The 26,986-nt window shown below is 35.2% G+C and overlaps 1 protein-coding gene and 1 pseudogene across 1 annotated transcript; one reads left to right on the forward strand and one right to left on the reverse strand.

The window, feature by feature from the left end:
• Window positions 1–766: 766 nt before the first annotated feature.
• Window positions 767–3,185, reverse strand: LOC149393095 (uncharacterized; annotated as a pseudogene).
• Window positions 3,186–18,960: 15,775 nt separating this feature from the next.
• On the forward strand, window positions 18,961–19,617 carry LOC149393096 (sulfate transporter 3.2-like). Its single transcript, XM_089617747.1, has 3 exons — window positions 18,961–19,056; window positions 19,124–19,200; window positions 19,288–19,617. The coding sequence occupies exons 2-3, from the start codon at window positions 19,156–19,158 to the stop codon at window positions 19,474–19,476; spliced, it is 234 nt and encodes a 77-aa protein (XP_089473873.1). The 5' UTR covers window positions 18,961–19,056; window positions 19,124–19,155; the 3' UTR covers window positions 19,477–19,617.
• The last annotated feature ends 7,369 nt before the right edge of the window (window positions 19,618–26,986 follow it).

Genomic DNA, 26,986 nt, shown 5'->3' on the forward strand with positions numbered 1-26,986 from the left:
TAAGCAAAAGCATCCAACACTTTCGCTAGACATAAGGGTTCTCCTTTGATTTTCCGGAAAATATATCCTATATGTGGATTAGACTAGCAAATCATATATGTATATACTGATATTGGAAATTCATTCCTTTGGTTATGACCGTCAATTTCTATAAAGATACTTGCAAAAAGATACATTAGTAATTATCTCTACCCTTAATTACATTAAATGATAGTACCGTATATGAAAACGAACAGCAGCAAAGTTATAGGGTTCCAATTAGATGGAACTAAATATTATCACCTCAAATTGAGCAATGAGCACACAATAAACTTGAATATCAGAATGAACGCCAACACTAGTGGAAAAAAAAAATCAGAACTTTCACTTGTTTTCTCTTACACTACTTTGATGTTGTTTGAGATATAAGATTATTTACGTTCACACATGCAACGGCTTGGCTATACAAAGCTCACTTAACGATATGCACAAAGCCCCCTTAATTATATATATCATACCCAAAACTATGCAAAGACAATACTATTATAGTATACTAGCTCGCGTATCTGAGCTTGATTATAAATATCGAAATAATAATAATAATAAACACTAAGCCATGCTAAAGATATTATGTATGGCATTTTATTTAACTATATATAACTATACACACCCACAGGAGACCAAAAAAAAAAAAAAAAAAAAAAACCTATTATACAAATTATAAAGTTAAAAAGCCGACGAGCGGATCTAGAACTTTAATCGAGTGGGGGCACAAAAAAAAAATTATAATGGGTTGATAAACATAACAAGCAGAATACAATAAAAAAAACTTCATTAAATAATTAAATATCAAAAACTACAATTGTATACGTCGACTTTTCATGTCTTGAAATCGTCGTATAATTGTCTCATTGTCAATCCTATCAAAAATATCTTTTTTGATGTACAGAATTAAATTATCATTCATCAGTTGATCTCCCATTCGATTGCGTAGACGATTCTTCACAATATTCATGCTTGAAAATACTCTTTCGACCGAAGCGGTAGCAACTGGAAGTACCAATGCCAGTGTGATGAGCAAATATATTAGTGGATATACCTGATCTTTCTATGTCTCGACCATCTTTTTTGCAAGATCCCCAAGCCCTCTAAGGTTAGCAAACTCCGTATTAGAACGCATGTCGAAAATATAAGTTTCGAGTTGGTTATCAAGCTTTAAACGATTCACAATAGAAAAGTCTTCAGGATAAAACTCGGCAAGAATGATCAACTTTTGCTTGTCATAAGCAGAAAAAGAGTTGGTAGGACACAAACATGCTACACACAAAAGAAACTCCGTGTTCGCCTCAGTGAAACGATCATTTAACTCCAAAAGTTGCATATCAATGATAGAATAAAACAGCTCGACAAGAAAGTGAAACGAATTCGTTACGCTTTGACCTTTACGCCTTGACCTTCCTCGGGGTATGTAAACATCATCCATGTTAGGCATTCCCACGTTATTCTTTTCACAAAAAGAAAAAACTTCATCAGAGAAATCTTTCCACCCTTTGTCTCGCATCGATTGCAACCTTTGCTTACAAATTTTTTCCAAAGTCATAGCATTTACAATATCTTGGTCCCTCCTCTGCAAAGCTTTTGACAATTCATCTATAATCCCTAATATTGCCTTCATCAAGTGTAGCGTAAATACAAAATCAAAGGATTGCATGATACTTAATAAATTATTTGCTTCAAATTTCTGCGCTGAACTTGACCCCTCGTCAACAATAATCTCAAGAAGATCAATCGTGGATGAGAACATGATGATCAAGTTGATTAAAGAATCATAATGTGAGCTCCAACGTGTATCCGAAGTACGTTTCAACATGGTCTCCTGATTTAATCCTTTTCCGCTACAAATCTCACCATTATCGATGGCCTCAAAAATCTTGATTGCATGCAATTGATGAAGAACGTCGCACCGTTTAGACGAAGCGCTAGCAATGTTTACAATACTAGCAATATAAAGGAAAAGACTTGCAACTTCAATATCTTTTTTTGCTACCCTACAAGAGCAAGTTGGAGTTGGTGAGCAAAACAATGAATGTAAAAAGCACACGGATTTTCTTTCAAAATAAATGCTTTTAAGCCATTGAACTCTCCCTGCATATTACTAGCTCCATCGTATCATTTGCCCCGCAATCTAGAAATTCTCAATCCATGTCTAGAAAATAATCCGTCGATTGCCTCTTTTAGAGATATAGCTGTTGTAGTAGCAGCATGTTCAAGACCAATGAAACGTTCAATTATAGAACCACTTTTATCGACATAGCGTAAAACAACAGCCATTTGCTCTTTCATTGAGACATCGCGAGATTCATCAACTAGAATGGAAAAAAATCCACCACCTATATCTCTCAAGATGGCATTAAGAGTTTCCACGGCAATCACATTAACAATTTCCTTCTGAATACTTGGTGCAGTCATTTTATCATTCTTCGGAGCATTCTTAAGAACAACTTTATCAATATCACTATTATGTTTCGCCAAAAACTTCAAAAGTTCAAGAAAATTACCTAGATTCTTTGAGTTTTCTGTTTCATCATCACCATGAAAAGCAAGATCTTGTCGTAGAAGAAATTGAACGCAATCAATTGTGGCAGTCAATCGTGATGCATAAGTACTTTGCATTTGATTAGTTTGCTTGATGAAAGCATGTTCAATATGTTGCTTCTGTTTTCGTAGAGCTTCAAGCTTATTCCACGCCTGATTGTAAGCACTGCCATGGCCTCCTACATATATATCCAATCTCTTTTTTTTTTCCAGTTTCTGAATCCGTCGCCAACAAAATAATCTCCACCTCCTTGATCCCCGTTATTTTGTTTGAATAAATAACAACAAAGACAATAAGCTGCATCTTTGGCAACACTATACTCCAACCAGTTAGCATATTGGTGATACCAAACATGATTAAAGCGTCTTTCTCTGTCACCAAACTTTGTAGGAGGAAACTTAACAAGCTTCGTCTGACAAGGACCTTTCAACATATAAGCTCTTCGAACGTCGTATTGTAGATTTGGATGATAATCTGATATCGGTATTCTCTTTCCAGGATCGGTCTCAAGAGTGTTTGGATTAAATTCTTCTTTGCTTGATTTTGTAATATCATAATTTTTTCCTGTTTGAAACGGAGATTCTAATCCTCTTTTTAAATATTTATCCATACATATTTAACAAAAAGAAAGAAAATCTATAAAATATTTTAACTAAAAAATCAAAGAGCAAAAAAAAAATATAAAGGGAGAGCTATATAATATATATATATATATATATATATATATATATATATATATATATATATATCTACGATTGACCATGAGACTCTATATGTATTGCTAATCAAAATAGGTCAAATTAGGACTTTCTTTCTGGACTTGCACTTTAAACAAGAGACCTAGTATATAATAAAATAATACAATTAAAAAAAAGAAAAGCAAAAAAAAAAAAAAAAAAAAAGATTTTTTAAAGGCTGAAAAGCTACAGATCAAATAAAGAGTTTATATCACTTTTCACAAAAAAAAATAATAATAATAAATAAAGTGTATATATTGTTAATATAAAAATATGGTGTAAATTGCTTTTGACTTTTTTTGTCATATGGCCATATACTGGTAAGTGGTAACGAAGCAATCCTTTTTTCAAAAAAAAAAAAAAAAGCATATCCCTATATCAAACAATCCTGAGTACAGAGTACATATCAATAATATCAGCAGAGATAATAAATAAAACCTAATAATTACCTTCTTGGAATTCGTGAACTCAAGTATGCAAAACAGAGAAAAACCTCTCGGATGAGCAGCCACACCAAAAATAACAAAAGGTTAAATATTATAAATGACTTAAGTTTTTTATATTGGGTGTGGGTTACAAATAAGCCCAATTTTATAATGATTTGAAATCCGATTTATAACTGACTCCGACTTTTTGTTAAATATATATATATATATTTACATGGAAAAATTAAAACAATTGTCCTGCGAAGAACACTAGGCTCCGACTTCATATTCTTATGAGCAATTTTTTTTTTATGAAATTTCGTCTAAGTCTTATTGCTCTTTACTTATGAGCAAAGACTTAGATATTTTTTGAAATTTTTTTTATGTTATGCTCATACCATCTGAGCACCAACGTGAAATTTCTTTCGTGTATGCTCATACCCTTTAAGCTAACATTTTTTTTTTATGAAATTATATCTAAGTAGCTTTTGCTCTTGACTTATGAGCAAAGACTTGATATTTTGTTAAATTTCTTTTATTTTGTGCTCATACCATCCTGAGCAATAATTTGAAATTTTTTTCGTGTATGCTCATACCCTTAGAGCTAACACTTATTTTTTTTTATGAAATTTCATCTAAGTCTTTTTGTTGTTGACTTATGAGCAACGACTTGATATTTCTTGAAAGTTCTCTTATGTTGTGCTCATACCATCCGAGCACTAACTTTAAATTTATTTTGTGCATGCTCATACCCTATGAGCTAACACATATTTTTTTATGAAATTTCAATTAAGCCTCTTTGCTCTTGACTTATGAGCAAAGACTTTATGTTTTTTTTTAATTTCTTTTACGTTGCACTCATGTCATCTGAGCACTAACTTAAATTTTTTTTCGTTTATATCTATACCCTTTGACCTAACACTTATTTATTATGAAATGTACTCTAAGTCTTTTTGCTATTGACTTAAGAGCAATGACTTGATATTTTTCTAAATTTCTTTTACATTGTGCTCGTACCATCTAAGCACTACATTGAAATTTCTTTCGTATATGCTCGTACCTTTTGAGCTAACACTTATTTTTATGAAATTTTATTTAGGTCTTTTTGCTCTCAACTTATGAGAAAAGACTTGATATTTTTTGAAATTTATTTTATGTTGTGCTCATATAATCCGAGCACTAAAATGAAATTTTTTTCGTGTATGCTCATACCCTTTGAGCTAACACTTATTTTTTTATGAAATTTCATCTAAGTCTTTTTGCTCTTTACTTAAGAGAAAAGACGATATTTTTTTAAATTTCTTTTATGTTGTGCTCATACCATCCTAGCACTATCTTGAAATTTTTTTCGTGTATGCTCATACCCTTAGGCTCCGTTTGGAACCCGGAAAATAAGAGAGAAAGTGAAAATTATAGAGAAAATGAAAATGTGAGAGAAAATAATAGAAAAAGTCAAAATTCTAATTGTATTTGGAAGTTATGGAAAATTGACGGGAAAGTAACGATGAGACCAGTGACGGAGCTAACTCAGGTCAAGAGTGGGCCCCCCTCAATTTTTTTTTATTTACATTTTTTGCCCATTTTTAAAAAGTTTTACATTTTTACCCTAAATTTATACTTTTGACCCATTTTTTTAAAAAAATTTCATTTTTACCATTAATTTTTTTTAATTAGCCCCCTTAAATTTTTTTTATTTACATTTTTTGCCCATTTTTAAAAAGTTTTACATTCTTACCCTAAAAAATTTACACTTTAAACCCTTTTTTTAAAAAAATTCATTTTTACCATGAATTTTTTTTAATTAGCCCCCCTTGAATATTTTTATTTACATTTTTTGCCCATTTTAAAAAAGTTTTACATTTTTACCCTAAAAATTTACACTTTTGACTCATTTTTTTTAAAAAAAAAATTCATTTTTACCATGATTTTTTTAAATTAGCCCCTCTAAATATTTTTTTTCAAATAAGTCCCCCTATTTAGCTTTTCTGGCTCGGTCCCTGGACGACACACACAAATTTGATCCCCTCATAGACAAATTTGGAGAGATTCTCATTTTCCATTTGATTTTCGAAGGAAAATGAAATACTCATTTTAGTTATACACTTTCCCTAGCATTTTCCATCATATTTTTTTCCACCTTATTTTTCTCAATCCAAACAACCCAAGTAAAATAGGAGAGATTTCCATTTTTCTTTCCCTCCTATTTTCCGAGTTCCAAACGGAGCCTTAGAGCTAACGCTTATTTTTTTTTTTATGAAATTTCATCTAAGTCTTTTTGCTCTTGACTTATTAGTAAAGACTTAATATTTCTTGAAATTTATTTTATATTGTGCTCATACCACATGAGCACTAACTTGAATCTTATCTCGTTTAAGCTCACAGCCTTTGAGCTAACACTTTTTTTTTTATGAAATTTCAATAAAGTGTTTTTGCTCTCATCTTATGAGCAAAGACTTGATATTCCTTGCAAGTTATTTTATGTATTGTGCTTATACCATCCGACTACTAACTTGAAATTTATTTCGTGTATTCTCATACCCTTTGAGCTAACACTTGTTTTTTTTTTTTTATGAAATTTCATGTAAGTCTTTTTTGCTCTTGACTTATGAGCAAAGACTAGATGTTATTTGAATTATCTTTTATGTTCTGCTCAAACCATCCGAACACTAACTTGAAATTTTTTTCCTGTATGCTCATACCTTTTGATCTAACACTTATTTTTTTTATAAAATTTCATCTAAGTTTTTTGCTTGACTTATGTGCAATGACTTGATATTTCTTGAAATTTCTTTTATGTTGTGCTCATATCATCCGAGCGCAAACTTGGAACTTCATTCGATTATGCTCAAACCCTTTGAGCTAACACTTATTTTTTATGTAACTTAATCCACGTCTTTTTTCTCTTGACTTATCACTACTACAAATTAACATATTAGGTGCGGAAGGGTATTAGGTGCGACATGTCGCACCTAAATGTCGCACCTAAGCACATATTAGGTGCGACATGTCGCACCAGATAGTTCTCCAAGCGACTAAAAATTTCGCTGATGATTAGTGCTATCCGGTGCGACTTTGTCGCACCCAATATGATAATGTCGCACCTGATACTATTCGGTGCGACATTTGTCGCACCTAATACCTTTAGGTGCGACATTTGTCGCACCTAATGGGTTTAAAAATTTAAAACGGTCAGAAATTCACCCCGAATATTTTTGGTTCTGGAGTTTCACATTAGGTGCGACATTGTCGCACCCAATATGTCTATTAGGTGCGACACTTATGACTATTAGGTGCGACAGTGTCGCACCTAATAGTTTTAGGGTATTTTAAATACCCGAGCGTCTTCTTCCTCGCCCAAACCGCCTCTCTCTCTCTATCTAACTCTGTCTCTCTCTCTCTCCGACGCTCGTTCTTCTTCCTCCGCCGTGACCTCCCCCGCCGCCGTGACCTCCCCGCCACCGTGACCCCTTCGTCGTCCTCCTCCAAGGTACGTCTCTCTCTCTCTCTCTATCTATCTATCTCTCTCTCTCTCTCTCTTATTTTCTGTCCCTCCGACTTGCAGGTCGTCCACCGCGCCGCCCGTGACCACCTCGGCTCAGCCCGGTCGTGTTGGAATCAATCTAGGGTTTAAGAAAATAATTAACGCTTCGGTAAGCGGCGGAATTTTAAAAATTTTCTTTTACAAGTAAAAACGGTTTTTTACTAACCTAGACAAAAGAGCAAGTACACGTAATTAAAAACTAATATGAGCTAAGAAGTTTACTAACCTTTCTTGAAGCTTGAACTTTGAAGAAGCTTTTGGAAAGTTTGCAACGCTCGTCTCCCCTCGCAGCACGTCTCTCTTTCTTTCCTCGGCACCTCGAGCAACCACGAAAGTTTCTATCACTAAATTACTCGAAATAAAGGAATTAGTGAGTGGGCACTTTTAAACACTACGACTTAAGAACGAGTCTTGAAGTCGCAGAGCTAAACACTAGGTCGAGTGAGGACCTAGGTGCCAAAACAAGAAAAATCGAAAATAAACTAGAGAGAGAGAGAAGAGGGGCGGCAACCACAAGTTCTAGAGAGACAAGCTCTCAATCTCTAACTTATGTGGAATGAATAAAATGAGAGGAATGAGGCTCCTATTTATAGGAGAGGCTTTACCTTCAATAAGGTAGTTTCCTCTTCTATATTGAATATCACATATTCATGAACAAATCCCTTGTTTCCCTTTTTCACTTTGGGCGTGTAAGGCATTACCTATGCCACATGGATTTGTTTCCTCATTTATATTCTCCCTCTTTGGCTTAGTTGGCCGAATTTCCTTATGGCATGCATAGGAAATTTGTCTCCTCTTTTTCTTTTGGCAAGTATCTTGATACATTTATGCACAAAATAATCTCTCTTTCTATCTTAGGGTTGGGCGCCCATTTCATCTCTAGAAGGAGCTTCTAGAAGCTTCTTCATTTGTTCATGACAACATGAGAAATGCCCATTAAGAATTTTCAATAAAATTCTTATGAAATGAAATTAATCCACAAGGCCCAATAAGACTAGTATTGGCCGAGTGATGCATGTCATCAAATGACCTTGTCAAAAAATTTAATTTATTGACATTCATTTCATCTTTTGTCTCAAAAGACAAAAATACCATTTTGACAATTTTCGTTCTTGTTTTGACTTAGCTTCCAGTTTAACTATTCCTATCGATGTGATTCGTGACAGTGACCTCATGGACCCAAATGAACAAAGCTTGAGCTAAACACTTGGACTCAAAAGTTCACAAACCTTTTCCAAGTTTAGCTTAATGCCAACTGACTCCACTAAAAAGCTGACACTGAAAATCTCTCGGTTCAAATGAATTTATTTTCTACTCAAGAATTCACCTAATTATAATGAGCGGATCCACTGAATATTATCTATGTTTACCCTTCATGAATGTCATCACCTAGTCGGGATTTACTAAATTACAATTTTACCCTTCTAGCTGTGATTTCCTCAACTCCTTTGTCGCTTGTGAATAAGTTAGAAACAATGTATTTGACGAGGAGCTAACAAGTCACATTGTTTCATCCAAAAGAGTCAGGACTCAATTTGGACACTGGCCAGTTCATTTATTCACACTCCAAGAAACAAAGCATGAGGTGACATACATTGCATTTCAGCAATCTTGTACATGAATTCCATATCTATGAGAACTTCACAAAGTTACTCATGACATTCTCACAACTTAGTACTTCACCAATAGGCCCTGTTCGGAATCACATAGTGAGTCCGAACTCTGACTTTCTCAAATGAGAATACTAAGGTGTGAAATGCCATGTCTCATTTCAGGATTAAGGTAAGCATGATGCAATTCATACATAGTGACTTCGAGACATAAGAGGTTAAATGGTTTGTTCTTATCTTGTCTCTAGAAGTGCACTGGTCAATTCAGTACCTTCGGAAGATACCTAGAAGAACTATAGAGTCTCCAACTCTCAATGCCTCATAACCAGACATCATAGATTCTTCTAACAATCGTACTGAGGTCAATAGTCCTTTGACCCTAAGATTGCGAATATATCGTTTTAAGCAAACTACGAAGAGTTTGTTCATGCAAATCTACATTTGTCTCTTCGTAAGTTGTTAAGTTGTTTATGGACTAAAAGACTAAGGTTTATCATAAAGCTTCAGACAATGAAGATTGAATGAACGTTTCAACTTTTTATTAATGAATAGGCAATTACAAGCAAGAGTCTTGGTAAGACTATATTACATCAAATGTACATAAATAGACACTACTACTCTTCTTGTGGGCACCATTGACCCCCGCCGCCCGTGACCTCCCCGCGCCGCCCGTGACCTCCCCGCCGCCCGTGCGCCTCTCTGCCGCCGTGACCTCCCCGGCACAGTGACGTACGTCTCTCTCTCTCTCTCTCTCTCTCTCTCTCTCTCTCTCTCTTTCTCTCTCTCTCTCTCTCTCTCTCTCTCTTATTTCTATGTTTCTCCGACCTGCAGGTCGTCCCCCGCCGCCGTGACCACCTCGGCTCAGCCCGGTCGTCCCCCGCCGCCCGTGACCATCCCTCGACTCAGCCCGGTCCTCCCCCCGTACCGCTGCCACCCTAACAGCCCTCGGCCCACCCGCTGCCGCCCAAATAGCTCCGGCCTCGCGTTTAGATCGTCGCCTCATCGTCGCCTCGGAAAAGGTTAGATTAGAAATGGATTGAAATTATTCGTTTGAAATGGATAAATTTTTAGTTAATTAGTAATTTTGAAATGGATTGAAATTAATTAGTAATATATATGAAAATAGTAATATGTTAGATTAGAAATGGATTGAAATTACGTGTTTGAAGTGGATAAATGTTTAGTTAATTAGTAATTTTGAAATGGATTGAAATTAATTAGTAATATATATGAAAATAGTAATATGTTTAGTTAATTAATTAATTAGTATTGAAATTGAATTTGAAATGGATATATGTTTAAATTAGAATATTGAGTTAAATGGTTGAAATTAAAATGAATAATATGTTTAGTTAATTAATTCGTCTGTTAATTAGTTAATTCGTATCATATGTAGTTAGATTAATTACTAATATATTTTAAAATGATTAGTAACATGTTACATTTAATGTAATTATTGAAAATTTATTGCGACCGAGCCACAGAGGCTCGGTTTAGTATTTAGTATGTTAATAGGATAGACCTGGTTGGTTATATATGTGTTTTTTTTTTAATTGCAGATTTTGGTTAGTTAATATTTTAGGGGAAATTCTGCCGAATTTTCGGTAGAATAATAACTATATGTAATATAACGAATTCTAACCATTTTTTCAAATTAATATATATTTTTCACAATTTCTCTTTCACTTTCACTAATTCGATCTCAAATCTTTCAAATGTTAACGAGTCACTCTCAATTTCCTAACAATTCATCACTCTCAATTTCATAAGAATTCACTTTAAATTTCAAATATTCACTCTCAATTTTACCTCTCAGTAAAGTTGAATTGAAATGTTTAATTTAGTTTAGTTTTAGATTATCGTAATTATTTGAATTGAAATTGAAATTGAAATGTTTATGTGATTGTTACTTAGTAATTTCGTTAGTAAAGTTGAACTGAAATGTTTAATTTAGTTTAGTTTTAGATTATCGTAATTATTTGAATTGAAACTGAAATGTTTATGTGATTGTTACTTAGTAATTTCGTTAGTAAAGTTGAATTGAAATGTTTAATTTAGTTTAGTTTTAGATTATCGTAATTATTTGAATTGAAATTGAAATTGAAATGTTTATGTGATTGTTACTTAGTAATTTCGTTAGTAAAGTTGAACTGAAATGTTTAATTTAGTTTAGTTTTAGATTATAGTAATTATTTGAATTGAAATTGAAATGTTTATGTGATTGTTACTTAGTAATTTCGTTAGTAAAGTTGAATTGAAATGTTTAATTTAGTTTAGTTTTAGATTATCGTAATTATTTGAATTGAAATTGAAATGTTTATGTGATTTTATATTATCGTAATTATTTGAATTGAAATTTAAATGTTTATGTGATTTAATTAGTTAAGTTAATTTCAAATAACAATTAACGATTAACGATTCACTCTCAAATTCATAACAATTCACTCTAAAACTATTAACGATTCACTCTCAAATTCATAACAATTAACGAAATTCATAACAATTCACTCTAAAACTATTAACGATTCACTCTCAAATTCATAACAATTCACTCTACATTTCAAATATTAACGATTCACTCTCAATTTCCTAATAATTCACTTTTAGAAAATGAATTCTAAAGTTGTCGGTGAAGTTCAAGTGCGGGAACTTAATGTTTTCCGGTTTGAAAATTGTGTGCCTTTCGGGATGATGAAGCCGATAGCTTTAGACAACGACCAAAAAAGAGGATGTCTACTTCAGGTCATGACCCATCAGGAGGAGAGCGTGACCCCCCGCAGATGCCGAGGAAGAAGCGGGGACCAACGACTGGCGTCGTTTCTGCGAGAGCTCGTGTTGGGACCCCTGGAGCGAACACAGTTCGCTACGATCAGACTGCGCAGGCGTTCTACCAAGACGTCAGGGAGCAAAATCCGTTGATCGGGACGTTCCAAAACCGATTAGGAAACCTGATCAAGAGTACCATTCCAGTCGACCTCCCAGACTGGAATCATGTGCCTGCGCAGAGTGTGTCGACTCTTATGAACTCGATTCATAACGAGTATAACTTCGTTTATGAACATTCCGAGAGTGGCGAGCTTGTGCCTGCATATCCAATTCGCAACGAGATTGATATGGCTATCATTCGCGATGCGAAGAGGATGCGCCGTGGCCAGAAGTCGAGGTTGTCGCAGCTCTTCTTCAAGACATTTTGCGGGAGTAAGGTATGAGTTGAACTTCCGATGGTTATTCGAATTTCTTAAAATTAAACTTAACGAATTTATGTCTTGCAGACGAAATCTCTCCGCAACCGGGAAAATTCGAAGATGAAGAAGACGAAGGCGAGACAAGGGTCGCTTAGTTTTTTTGGTCATCGCTCGAGGAACGTAAGTCTCTTAATATTAATATGCAATATATATGTGATTCATATTTTAATGTTGAAAAATTACAGCGAAAAGAAGATGGGAGTATAGGCTCGGCTTTAGCGATATGGTCAGAAAAACACCATGACGTTAAGGGATCGTGGACGACGGACTTCGCGAAGACGCAATACGTAAGTTAATTTTTTTTTATTTACTATATTTAATTACTTTATTTCTTCTTATCTGATAAGTTTTTTGTGGTTTTATTTTGAAGGATCAAGTCACCGCTCAGACGTTAGATATTTTGCGGCAAGCGGAGGAGCAAAACGTCGTGATCTCCGAAGAAGCTGCGGAGATGTACGCGATGCGCGATGTTATGGGAGTGCGCAGAGACTGGGAAGTCGGTTTAGGGTCTTCGATCCCAAGGTCATCGTTGGGTGTTGCCCAAACGCTAGATGGAGGCTCGTCAAGTTCGTCATCTCAGACCGATCCATTGGTTGCCGAGATGCGAGCTCAGATGGATGCCCAACAAGCCGAGCTGCAAGTGATGCGGCAACAGATCGCCTTCCTCAGCCAGCAGCACAACCAGCCTCCCACGACTCCTCAACCTCCGCCTGCATCGCAACCAGGTGGGACGGATCAGCAGACGCCAGGTTCCACGCCGGGTTCTACGCTTGGTTCTATGGATTACTTGCGAGACCGTCCTTACGGAAGCGGCAGAACGAGCGGCAGCGCATCAGGCAGCGGTGGACGAGGACGCGGAAGCGGTTCTCGAAGTTCTGGCAACTTATTCGGTAGAGGAAATTCTACTATCGATAAGTTTTATAGGAAAAAAAATTAGGAATTCATTTTTTTCGCTTTTTTTGGAAAGAATTTGTATTTTTAATTAAGAATTCTATTTTCAGAATATTATTTCTAATTCATTTAGAATTTCGTTAATTAATTTTTATTTAATTTTAAATGAATTTTAATTTACTTTTTTAATTTTGTATTTTTTTTAATTTAAAAAACATATTCGGTGCGATAATGTCGCACCGAATATAATGGTGGGAATGACATTAGGTGCGACATTGTCGCACCCGATATGAATTTACCCGCCAATGTTATTAAATTTGGCAGGAAAATAGGTGCGACATGTCGCACATGAAAGTGTCGCACCTAAAGGTGTACTTATTCGGTGCGACATGTCGCACCGAATACCTTCTGCGACGGGTTATCCGGTGCGACGCTGTCGCACCTAATGTCGCACCTAATAACCTTTTAGGTGCGACATTTTAAGCTTTGGGTGCGACATTCGTCGCACCGGATAACGTTTTTTGTCCTAGTGTATGAACAAAGACTTGATATTTTTTAAAATTGTTTTATGATGTGCTCATATCATCCGAGCGCAAACTTGGAACTTCATTCGATTATGCTCAAACCCTTTGAGCTAACACTTATTTTTTATGTAACTTAATCCACGTCTTTTTTCTCTTGACTTATGAACAAAGACTTGATATTTTTTAAAATTGTTTTATGATGTGCTCATACCATCCAAGCACTAACGTGAAATTTCTTTCGTATATGCACATACCTTTGAGCTAACACTTGTTTCTTTACGAAATTTCATCTAAGTCTCTTTGTTCTTGACTTAAGAGCAAAGACTTGATATTTCTTGAAATTTCTTTTATGTTGTGCTCATACAATCCAGCACTAACTTGAAATTTATTTCGTGTATGCACATACCCTTTGAGCTAACACTGTTTTTTTTACGAAATTCCATCTGAGTCTCTTTGCTCTTGACTTATGAGCAAAGACTTTATGTTTTTTGAAATTTCTTTTATGTTGCGCTCATGCCATCCGAGCACAAACTTAAATTTTTTCGTTTATGCTCATACCCTTTGAGCTAACACTTATTTTTTATGAAATGTAATCTAAGTCTTTTTGCTATTGACTTATGAGAAAGGACTTGATACTTTTTAAATTTCTTTTATGTTGTGCTCATACCATCTAAGCACTAACTTGAACATTCTTTCGTATATGCTCATACATTTTGAGCTAACACTTATTTTTATGAAATTTCATATAGGTCTTGTTGCTCTTAACTTTTGAGCAATGACTTGATATTTTTTTGAAATTTCTTTTATGTTGAGCTCATATAATCCGAGCAATAACTTGAAATATTTTTCATGTATGCTCATACCCTTTGAGCTAACACTTATTTTTTTATGAAATTTCATCTAAATCTTTTTGCTCTTTACTTATGAGAAAAGGCGATATTTTTTTAAATTTCTTTTATGTTGTGCTCATACCATCCGAGCACTAACATGAAATTTCCTTCGTGTATGCTCATACCCTAAGAGCTAACACTTATTTTTTTTAATGAAATTTCATGTAAGTCTTTTTGCTCTTGACTTATTAGCATAGACTTATTATTTCTTGAAATTTATTTTATGTTGTGCTCGGGTGGTATGAGCACTCATACCACCCGAGCACTAACTTGAAATTTCTTTTGTTTATGTGTTGGTGAAAATAGGTTGGTATCAGACATGAACAATCGATCTGATAACACTTGTTGGTAATAACAGTGCATATTAGATAACTAATTACGCTATCTTAAGGTAATCAATTTAAAGGTTATTAAAACAAGATCTAGTTTTTTTAATTAATTTAATAATGAGAGCATTATTTTCAAGTAACCAATTTAAAGAGACGAGTTATAGAAAACTTACGAGTTAGCTAGATAGAGCGAAGTGTGGGTTTTGCAACCCTATATCTTCATCTCTAAAGTGATCACTGAAATAGGTATGACTACCCTCTTTCTGAATCGGGATCTCCTCGAGCTCCTCGTCTTCTTCTCATCTCGTCTCAGCCTCCTAGCGGTCTTCTACGATCAGACCTCCGGGATGTCTCTGAAAAACTCGGGATCTCCTTCTTTACGCCTCGATGACATCTTAGTCTTCTGAAACGTAATCTCCGGACGAATAAGAAGAAAGTGTGCGCACACTCTGGATCTCACTACGACTCTGATTTATGATTTCACATCGTACCATTTTTTATGGGAATTGAATCACGGAATTCCGAGGGAGGGAGGGAGAGAGAGAGAGAGAGAGAGAGAGAGAGAGAGAGAGAGAGAGAGAGATAGAGAGAGAGAGAGAGAGAGAGAGAGAGAGAATTTCGTCCATCACATGGAGAGTTGGTCGGAGTTTTAGCTATCAGTTTTTTTTCATTTTTGCTTTCTCTTAGGCCCCTATTTATAGTGGTAGAAAGGAGATATTCTAGGAATCTCCTAGATACATTTTATGCTCCTTTATTCTTTCATATTTTGTAGTTAAGCATAAACCGTTGGATCTTGACTACAAATCCTATTTTTTCTCTCATCCATCAGATCATAATCTAGTATATTATATTTCCTTATTTTTCCCCTATATTAAAGGAAGTGAAATTTGTTGTAACTAGCCAAGTTTGTCATTCTTATTGGGGGGAATAGCCCAAGTTTCATTTTATTAAGCAAATCGCCCATATTTTCGGCTCAGACCATAACGCCCTTGGTAAATTCGCGAATAGATTAATTTAATTAACCTACTGGAGTGAGTTAGGTTAATTAATTAACTTATTGGTTGAATATTAGTTTAGGTATCGATTTTTTATGAGTAAAGTTAATTTACTAAATGATTGAATTCGGAATTAGGTTAATTAATTGAATGCTTTGAATATCAATTGACTTAAGTTATGATTTTTGTAAATTTTTTATAAATTTCAAATCCTTCACGAATCAGTTAATTAATTAACCTAACTCACTCCAGTAGGTTAATTAAATTAACCGATTCGCGATTTACAAAGTGCCTCTCCTCAATCCCCTCCATCGTCTCCGATTTCCTCTCCGCCACCGATTCCTCTCCCCCCGTCGATTTTTGAGTCAATCTGAGCCGTCGATTCTCCGAGCATCATCGCCGCCAGAGCTCGACGGAATCGACGCCGTCTATGGCGGATCTTGATGGCGTCTATGGCGGATCTCGCCGGCGACGTTAGGGATCAGCAACGAGGATGGACGACGATTAGCGACGACGCGGCGGCGTGAAATGGATCGGCGGCGATCGGCGGCGTGAAGTGGATCGGTGGCGTGAAATGGACGAAGATGAGAACGAGTTTAGGTTTAGGTTTTGGGAAAATTGAGTTTTGCTCTTATATATGACGGTAATTTCGGTAGGGGAATATTAATTGGGCTATTCACTTAATTTATTCAAACTTGGGCTATTCTCCTAATATTGGTGGATTGATTGGGCTAGTATGCTCACTCTCCCTTAAAGGAATCTAGATATTTGAGAATAATGAAGACAATATCTTATTTCTTTATTTAATGGAGAGAATATCTCTACCATTATTATTCTCTTAGATATTAGGAAATTAATTATGAGAGAAAATAAAAGACAATATCTTATTTCCTTATTTAATGGAGAGAGAATATCTTAACCATTATTATTTTCTCTCTTATTTAATTAGTTACCACAAATCTAGCAACTAATTAAAGAGAGAATATTTGGTAATTAGTACTCATACTAGGCGCCCACTTAGACTGGTACTGGACCTAGGAATTTCGCATTTTACAGTGTCCATAAGGCCAAACTTAAAATTCAATTAATTATTTACTTGATCAAACAATAAATAATTAACTCCACAATAAATATTTAATTCGGCAACAAAACAAATTTCCGAATGAATGCTGCTAAACAATTTACAGTTGTGAGATTGTAATAATAATATTCATTATTACCATAGAGTTCTTATTCGTCTTTATCGAAGCCGAATCGGGATTATGGACCTAGTAATTGAAGCTTAACAAATCCGATGAAAAAGACGAAAAAGTCATTTCTCTTTTTTCATCGATTCGTCTAATTTTGGTCAAATACTCAACCATGTAAACCAAGACTGAACTCTCCTTAATACTAGAATTATATTTACTCATTGTGGCGAGTGTCCACTGTTCTAGTCAGTTTGTGATCAAGATCCTCCAGGTTCAACTCGTATCGAGAAATGTCAATTATTCTGTTATACCTTTCTTGATACATATATACCCTAAGCACCGTTGCTTCCCCAACGAAAGATTCTTCCGAACGTTACTTACTTCGAAAGTGCTAGCAATCTATCGATTCTAGAATCAATCCTTAGGTGAGTGAACATTAACCTTCTTTCTGGAAGGCTAAATTCCGTATCTGTCGACCACTTTCTTCTCGGATCATATTCCAAATTCACAAGACATAAGTTTAATCGGCGTCTCAATAGCCTTTAACGAAATGAGTCAAAGAACCCGGCGATATAAACTAGAAGTCCTTGATCACTTCAGGATTTAGATCAAGTCTCATTGTGACCATCATAAGCGACCCCGGCTAGTGCGTCGTAGCGGTACTTAAATGACACATCTACAACCATAGTCTGTCCGGGTCGTACACTTACCAAATGTGCAGAATGCTCACACAAAGTTATCATCCTTCACTCGTGTTCTACATATATGACTATATATACAGCTTTCCAAGCCTGTATCAGTCATCGACCATGTTTTAGTTCACCGCCCGAACTCAGGTGCCCATCACGTGATTCAGTTTAATTCGGAGGCTATGAAAAATAGTTGTTATTGATTCTGATTTCAGAACTCAACCCACTAATTATATGATGCTAATAAAATAAACTTATTATCTAATTCAGTAATCATTCATGTTTATTATCTTCAAGTGGGCAACAATCCTAACATTATACTCATACCCTTTGAGCTAACACGTTTTTTTATGAAATTTTATCTAAGTCTTATTCCGCTTGACTTCTGTTCAATGACTTGATATTTCTTGAAATTTCTTTTGTATGTGCTCATACCCTACGAGCACTAACTTGAAATATATTTCGTGTATTCTCATACCCTTTGAGCTAACACTTATTTTTTTTATGAAATTTCATTTAAATCTTTTTGCTCTTGACTTATGAGCAAAGACCGAATGTTATTTGAAATTTTCTTTTATGTTGTGCTCATACCATCCGAGCACTAACTTGAAATTTCTTTCATGTATGCTCATACGCTTTGATCTAACAGATATTTTTTATGAAATTTCATCCAAGTCTTTTTTTCTCATGACTTATGTGCAATGACTTGATATTTCTTGAAATTTCTTTTATGGTGTGCTCATACCTTCCGAGCACAACTTGATATTTCTTTCGTCTATGCCCATACCCTTAGAGCTAAGCTAACACATATTTTTTTTTTATAAAATTTCATTTAAGTCTCTTTGCTCTTGACTTATGAGCAAAGACATGATATTTTTTAAAGTTCATTTATGTTGTGCTTATACAATCTGAGAACTAACTTGAAATTTATTTCATGGAGCTTACACTTATTTTTTTTATGAAATTTCATCTAAGTCTTTTTGCTATTGACTTACGAGACTTGATATTTCTTCAAATTTCGTTTATGTTTTGCTCATACCATCTAAGCACTGACCTTAAATTTCTATTATGTTGGGCTTATACAATCCGAGCACTAACTTGAAATTTATTTCGTGTATGCTCATACCCGAACACAAACACCATGATATACAGAAGCACCGATCAATACCCAAACACAAAGACCATCCCCGGAGTTCTCATTCTTCAAATCGACGCGTCTATTTACTTTGCCAACTCAAACTACTTGAGGGAAAGGTAATATAGACAAACTGAGTTGTTTTATCTAGATGTTTGATAAACTCTTACTTCTATATGTTTCGATTTTCGCAGGATCTCAAGGTGGGTCTCCGAGGAGGAAGACTTGCTGAAATCCTCTGGAGAAGCAACTTTGGAATATGTCATACTTGACCTAAGCTGTGAGTACAACACAATTATTTCATGATATGTTGTTTGAGATTGTTTTTAATCTGATTCTGAACTCAGCTGTCGGAAGCATCGATACAAGTGGGATTAGCATGCTAGAAGAGGCCAAGAAAAGTACCGATCGAAAGGGTCTCCAGGTATAAATAATAAAATTTTAAAGAAAATCACCTAATAGCTGAAACCTTCATTTCTCGAGTTTCCTAAACTTACCTCTGCGATTTCAGCTAGTAGTAGCAAACCCGAGAAGCGAGGTGATAAAGAAGCTTGACAAGTCCAAGTTGATGGAGGCGATCGGTAACGAGTGGATCTACCTCACCGTGGGAGAAGCTGTTGCAGCGTGTAACTTCATGACACAAAACTACAAGCCAAATGTAACACCATTGGACACAAATAGGCAAGATGAGAATGTGTAATAACAAATATCAACGGTAAATTTTTATGTTTTATCAGTCAGCCATTCGACTCAACAATAGTTAAGAAGAACGAATAGATTCTTCTTGTAATTTTAGAATAATTTAAGAATGGTGGCATATGTAAAACGTAGTTTCTCGTGAGAGCTCAAGCAAATTATGTACCTACAATAAAGAATAAATATTTCAGATTCCGACAAACCAATGCGGAGAGACCAAGATTGTAACAAAATATGTCATATATATGAAGATCTGCAAGCAGATGTAAGCATTTGGTAGTCTCAAAGACTAGAAATGACCACTCAATTTAGGAGGGAAAACATTTTTTCACAGTCACCGAGACACCAAAATCAAACATACCACAGAGTACTATCCCAAAAATTCGGAAAACCCCAAAATTTCTTACAAACAAGCTTCAAACTCCAGAGTACACCGCTGGGAAAACAATGAAAAACCCTTCCCAAAAATTACCAGCTTGGAAGAACTTGCATACCGACTCGAGGGAAAAATACAAGCACTTCAACATGTCAGTATTCTCTTTTAACATTATCCCATTCCCAAAGCATCTCATGCTGGCTAATTTGCTGCTTCCAGCTCAGATCATCTAAAATACTTCTCTTTGAACAGACATGGTAGTACTTCGGGATCCCTAGGAAAGAAAAAAAAAAGATTTAAAAGAAAATTGCATTCAAGTATGAACGAATTAAGATAGTATATTAGTTAATTTTGATTACTTTAGGAAATATAAAATCTGGATGAAAATGAATTTTAGAAATTGTAGCTTAAAAGCATGTATATGTTCATTATATTATAGAGCAATGGAAGTTTCGAATAGTTATTCAGAAGGATTAAGTACCTGCACACTAGAGAAGAAGAAGAAGAAGAAAAAGAAAGAGAATGTGAGTTTGAATAATGAGAAGTTCATGAAGAAGAAACTGCGAAGAAGCTAGGTTGTTGAAGAAGATGTTGCGGGCCATATTGGGCGACATCTGGGAAGAATAAGAAGAGGATGAGCGTTCTAGAAAGTTTCCAAAGTTTGGGAAGCATTCTATTGCATGGAAGAAGCTCTCAAAGATTAATATTCATTCTGCTCATCTGGACAATGTGTCCTTTCATGCCGAAGAGAATGTGGTGAAATAGAAGCTTGTGTACTATAGGAGAATAGTCCATGACAGAGAGCTCTATGAGGAGGCTCAGAAGATTAGTGAAGTCATGGAGCTGCTGGGAGATGCCCAATTACTAAAGATTGTTGTTGGGATTGGTCCCTACTATTCTAAACTTGTTAAGGAGTTCATTTGTAACCTGCCCTATGGTCTCAATAAACCTGACAGACTAGATTTCAGGAAGGTGTTCGTGAGAGGTCACTGCTTCACTCTCTCACCAGCAGTGATCAATGACTACCTTGGTCATGATAGGATCACAACTGCCTATAGGTTGCCCTCTGTGAAGAGTATTGTGGATGAGCTTTCTGGTCGTGGCGACAAGAAATGGCCAAAGAATAGATTGTTTCCCTCTGCCTACCTAAGTGCCAAGTACTTAGTCCTCTATAGGATTATGATTTCCAACTGGACTTATTCGTCTCATGGGTCTTGTGTCACCCCTGCTCTCATCAATCTTCTCTAACAGATAGGTATTCACTCCTCATTTGATTTGAGAGAATTTATCTTTGATAGATGGTAAAACATGCAGAGTCAAATGTTGTGAAACTCCCTATTAGATTTCCTTCATTGATCACTGGAGTCCTTCTCTCTCATAAAAAAGGATATCATAAGAGATTATGATGTTGTTGGAGATGTTCCAATTGAACTGAGTTTCAGTCACAAACTGTTTGAAGGGAAGCATGCTCGTGATATTGTCAGACTCTCTATTGCGACATCTATCGGCTATAGTGAAACTCTCAATATGGCTCCTCTGTCTTGGTATGTGTCTTGTGACATCTTGAGAGCTCTAATCAAAGAGGTCTCTACTCTCCAGGAGATTATCTCACCTTTACTCGTCACAATGCTATCTGTGAAGGGTTGATCAAGGTCATGACCCTTGTTGCTCGCACTGATGGTGCTTCCTCCTCCCAGCATGCCCATCTTGCTAAGGACACCACAGATGCTCATGCTGAAGAAGAAAAAGATGAAGAAGAAGAATCTGAAGTAAGGATGGCAATTTTACCTGTTACCCATTACCCGGCCCGTTACCCGGTGTAAACGGGCCGCGTAAGGCCCTCTCTTATCGGGTAAACGGGTAAGACCCGTTAAGATTTTAGCAGGTCCGGGTAACGGAATACGTGGACCCGTAACCATTTACCCGGGACCCGGTCTGTAAACAACTTGACACTATAAAAATAGTTTTTTACTAAAAATTGATCCCTTACACATTAAGTTATTTCAAGCTTTTACTACAACTCGACTAATATTATAAGTTGTTAATATAGTGTTTTTTAATTATGTTTATGATTTGAAAAATTAATTAAAAAAATCCCAATTAGCTAACTAAATTCACCACTATTAATTAAACGGGTCTATCGGGTCTACCCGACCTGAGACCCGAACACTTTAAACGGGTAATGCCGCACACAATGTAGAATAAATGTATGCGACAATTTGTTCCAATGCAAATGATGTATTATATAAAAGACAGTGCATAAAAGTAAATGACACAAAGAATGATAACTCAGTTTGATGCAACGCCATCTACTCTGGAGGGCAGTGAGCCTAGTGGAAACGAAATCCACTATATGAAAAGTAGTCAATAGTACAACAATGGACTTATATGCAGAACGATCCACGTTTCAATGCCATTTTGCTATTCCTACCCGTGAATTTCAAATCAGGCTTCCCCAGAATCTGAGCTCTCTTCACTTCCGCGCTCAAACACTCCCCAAATGTTTGGTAATCTTTAAATATCAATGCACGTTAATCTTCAATCATGAATACAAAAAACCCACACAACCCTTTAACACTCAAGTGATCTGAAAAAGTGTTTAGAGAGTTACACCGTACACATCACACAAATAGTTTCTCAGTTTGCCGATCGTGCACGTCTGGTTCGGGTAACGGGTCTATTTTTAAACCGAATCAGGTACGGAACAAGAGGACCCGGCCAGACTTGTACCCGTTGCCATTCCTACTATAAAGAAGAGGAAGATGAAGATAAAGAGGTAGAAAATGAACAGGAAGATGATGATGAGGATGGTTATGATCCTCCTCCCTCTACTTGATTTGTTTCTGATTTGTACTATGTGGATATTATGATGGTTGGTTGTGTTCTTTTCGTTCTTGCTTCTGGTATGTACTGCGTAAGACTCTGCTCGTGGCTGTTGTATGTTGATCAGCCTTTCGTCCTCTTGTGTTTGTGTTCAGTCTTGTCTTATTTTGGATGATAGTTGTTTTTGCTGCCTTGTTTCAGTACTCTTGTGTGTTTATCAAATTTGTGCCTTCTTCTGTTTTGGTTTATCTTTGCCTTTGGTCTGTTTTTGAGGCAATCAGGGGTAGAGGTAGTTAAAATGTCATTTGTGTTGACCGGTTAATTACTAGTCTCTGCTTGGATTACTGCTCTGGAAGTGCTTGCCTAAAAAATAGCCAATGAGGGAGTTTGTTGTTACGTGTGATGTTGGCTTATTTTTTACTGCAAGTTTGTATGGCAAGTTGTCTAGCATCATGTTTCACAATGTGCTGAGATATCTTGGCCCTGTTCGCATTTCTGTATTTTTGGCAAGCTTCCTGTTTCGCTGAAAACTTTCTACATTGGTTCTCTTTGCGTGCATGAGTAAGGAAACTCTAATTCGACTTCCAGAGGTGTTGACTACAATAAAAGTAAAGGGCTTCACCCTTAGTAGTTTTGACGCATCCATCATACTTTTAATGTCTCTGACTAAACATAATTTCAATTATGTCAATCATTACAGACTAGAGTGGATTTGACATGAAACTATTGGCAATTCAAGTTTGGAATCTTGATTATAAATACATCATAATTTGTATTTTTTTTTTGTCATGTGTGCTCAGGTGCACCACTGTGGGATGGCTAGATACAGGGTTTATTCACACATGTTTCATGAAGGAACTTTGAGTCATTGACCAAGTACAAAGTATTTCATTTTTTTTTTTATAATTTTGTATGAATAAAAACTTCCCGTTCTATATTTTTTTCCCTTTATTTTTGGGTGTGATTTGTTGAGTATGCTTAGGTGCAACGTTTAGGTGCGACACGTCGCACCTAATACCATTCCGCACAAAAAATGTGAATTTGTAGTAGTGCGAGAGTACAGATTCAGACCATCTCCTTATCCAAGCCAAAACTCTGTTCAGCGTGTCGTCATCTTTGGACACATGAGAAAGGTTTGAATCCTCCTTTTTTTCTTCTTATTTACTTTCGGTATCTGTGAAGTATTCTGCGTAACCATTGCATGAGGTAAACCTCAATAATGTTTGGATTTGACCATGTTTCTGTTAGGCTCAATCAATCTCACTGTAAAAAATTTAGTATAAATAGGTCACTAGGGGGTCATTAGGTTCATGAGAGGAATGGGTGAGTTAATTAGTTATTTTTGTGATATAATAGTTTAGAGGGAGAGAATGAGCTAACTCGCGAATAATAGTGACTTATTGTAAATATGTGTTGTTCACATATTGTCTATCCAACAACCGGCAAGTTATTTTTCCCATCTACGAAACGGTTAGGAGAAAAATTGCAATTGAGCCTTAACGAATTTTTCTTTGGTTTTACGTTGAAAATTGTTGTTTCGGTTTGTTTTGTCAATTCGTTTTAACGCGTCTGTGTTTGTTTGGTGTTTCTTATGAAATATATGTTATATGATTTAGAGTTAATAGTGGCAAAAATACCTAATATTTTTCCAAAATCATACTTACATACTTTTCGATTGACAAGTCCAATACCAATATCTTGATTTCGAATGGCAAGACATCGTGAGCCTATATATATATATCGTCTGCTAATACACGGCAAATCAATGTTTGGATAAAAATTCTTTCCAACATGATTCCTTTTCGAGGACTTACAGAAATTCCTAGGATGGTTCCACAGTCTCTTCTACGTACAAATCTTTTTTTTTTTCGCGGCAACAATACCTAATATTACATTTTAGTTTCACCGTAGATACGTAAACCGTTAAGTTGGATGGAAAAACACTTGTCAGTGTCATATTTTAAAAAATTAATATTTTTTCTTAAAACTAATTAAATATTAATTATATAATTTTATAATATAAAGCAATTCAAAAGAAAAAATATATATCTCCTCATTTATATACAGTAGTCATTAATTTTTTTTCTTAAAATTAATTAAATATTAATAATATCATTTTATAATACACCTTATTGGTAATTTTTCTTAAAATTTATTAAACGTTAATTATATCACTACTTTTTATGAAACTAATTAAACCTTAATCATAATAATATTTTTTTTAATCAATGAGGAGACATTTATAATTTCTTTTGGATTATAAAATGATATAATTAATTTTTATTTAGTTTTTACAAAAAATTAATAATATTTGTATACTAACGACGATAAAAAAAAAACTTTCTTTAGAATTTTTTTGTATTAATAAATTATATAATTAATATTTGATTAGTTTTACGAAAAATATTAATTTTTTCATTAAATCTGAAACTGGCATGTGCTTTTTCATCTAAATTAACGGCTTAGAGACTTACGGTGCAACTAAAACGTTACATTATATATTTTTGCTATCGAAAAATAAATTAGATATCTATATAATATAATAAGTCAGAATGATTGCTTACTATTCATAGACTATTCATTTTGTTTTTAACCAATCTTAACTCGACACGTCACTTACTCTTTTAATATCTTCCCCGAAAATTAACGCTCTCTGACCAGAAGCCCTAGCTCTCTCTCTGCAATCGGTTCTATAGCCCCCAAAAAAACTCACTGACTATGAGATCAAAAGGCTCGAGAACATCTGCCGCTACAGTGAAATGATGGCTTCTCTCATCATCACTGTTCGTTACAGGCAAAAGTTCGGTTCGGAGATCCGGTTAGCATAGTCGGGGCTCGTTTTCTATCCGTGTTGTCTCTTTCTTTTTCTTTTCTTTTCTTCGAAAAAGGGTAACTGGAAAAATACTTTACTTATGACATGAAGAAAGAAGGGAAAAAGAAAAGCTTGCAGTTGTTGATTTTGTTTGATTGGTGATCAATCTTTTTATTTATTTTTATTTTAAATTTATTACCTTTTTTTTTCTTCCTGTGTATGTATCATCAACTTTGTTTCTTCTTGTGAATCATCTTCTCAACTATAAAAAGTGGAGCGACATTAGAATTTGGCAGAAAAATTGGTTTCTAATTTATTTATATAGTAATCGGTGTTACTTAACACTCTACTATGAATTAATTACCTTTCAAATGATGTTTTTCCTTTTTATGTTGAGCTCTTGAGCCATTATCTTGTAAGGCCAAGGCAGATCAAAGAGATTTTTTTTATTTGTTTAATTATGTATCATCTTTTTAAAGGGTCATCGTCGACGATACTTTCCCATTCAGTCGACATTGTGTTAGCTCTTTTGGGACTTCACGAGTGTAAGGGAAACCAGGTAACTTTATTCTGTAAGATAAATGCTTCGACTAGAAACGGCTCTGCCTTTGCCCCAGCTCTACCTCCCCTACTTTGCCTGTATTGCCCTTCACGACTCATCCTCAACCACAAACTTAGGTCTTCTTCTCTCTCAAGCACAAATCTATTTCTTTTCTTTGATTTCAGGTCCAACGTGTGATTTGATTTTGGAAGCATGCATGGCTTCTTTATTGTTTGATTGTAAGATATCTGATAAAATAAAATAAAATTTTAAAAAAATTAAAATATCTCATTCCGGGTTCATATGATGATCAATTGATGGTGAGGTCAGAGAACGATAGAATTCTATATCCCATTCCTCGGGACCCTTCATACTTTGCTTCCATTACCCTTCACGGTGGCACTCTCGTATGTTAAATCTCCGTGTTTATGCATATATGTATACATTAATAATTGTTCAGTCGATTGAACATGATAAGTTTGTTCTTAATGTTTCAGGTACCTTTTCTGTCCGGATGAAGCATCGGGTTGGGGATGTGAAGCCATTGAACTAAAGAAGCAACTTGATGCGACCAAATCGAAGGGGATCAATGCCAGGGCTTTGGTTGTTATAAGCCGTTGAAACCCAACTGACCATGTTAGCTAGGGATTCATTGTTGAAGCAATAATTTTTTTGGGTGCATGTAGTCTCTCACTAGATCATTCAAGTAATATTCTAGAGTCTTGTGTAGGTTCTTGCCGAAGAGAAACAATGTGATACCGTTGAGTTATGCAAAAAAAAGAAGGTCTTGTTTTGCTGGTTGATGAGGTATATCAACGTTTTTTTTTTAATTCTCATTTTTTAACTTGAAAGAGCTATTTTGATGGCCTCTGACCTATGATTTGGTGAACCTTGAAACACAGGTGTATCAAGAAAATTTTTCTGTTCCCAATACGAAGTTTCATTGTTTTAAGAAGGTTTCT

Source organism: Urtica dioica, chromosome 6 (genome assembly GCF_054948205.1).
Source record: "Urtica dioica subsp. dioica isolate 48M chromosome 6, U.dioica_male_clone48M_v1_H2, whole genome shotgun sequence".
Classification (NCBI taxonomy): domain Eukaryota; kingdom Viridiplantae; phylum Streptophyta; class Magnoliopsida; order Rosales; family Urticaceae; genus Urtica; species Urtica dioica.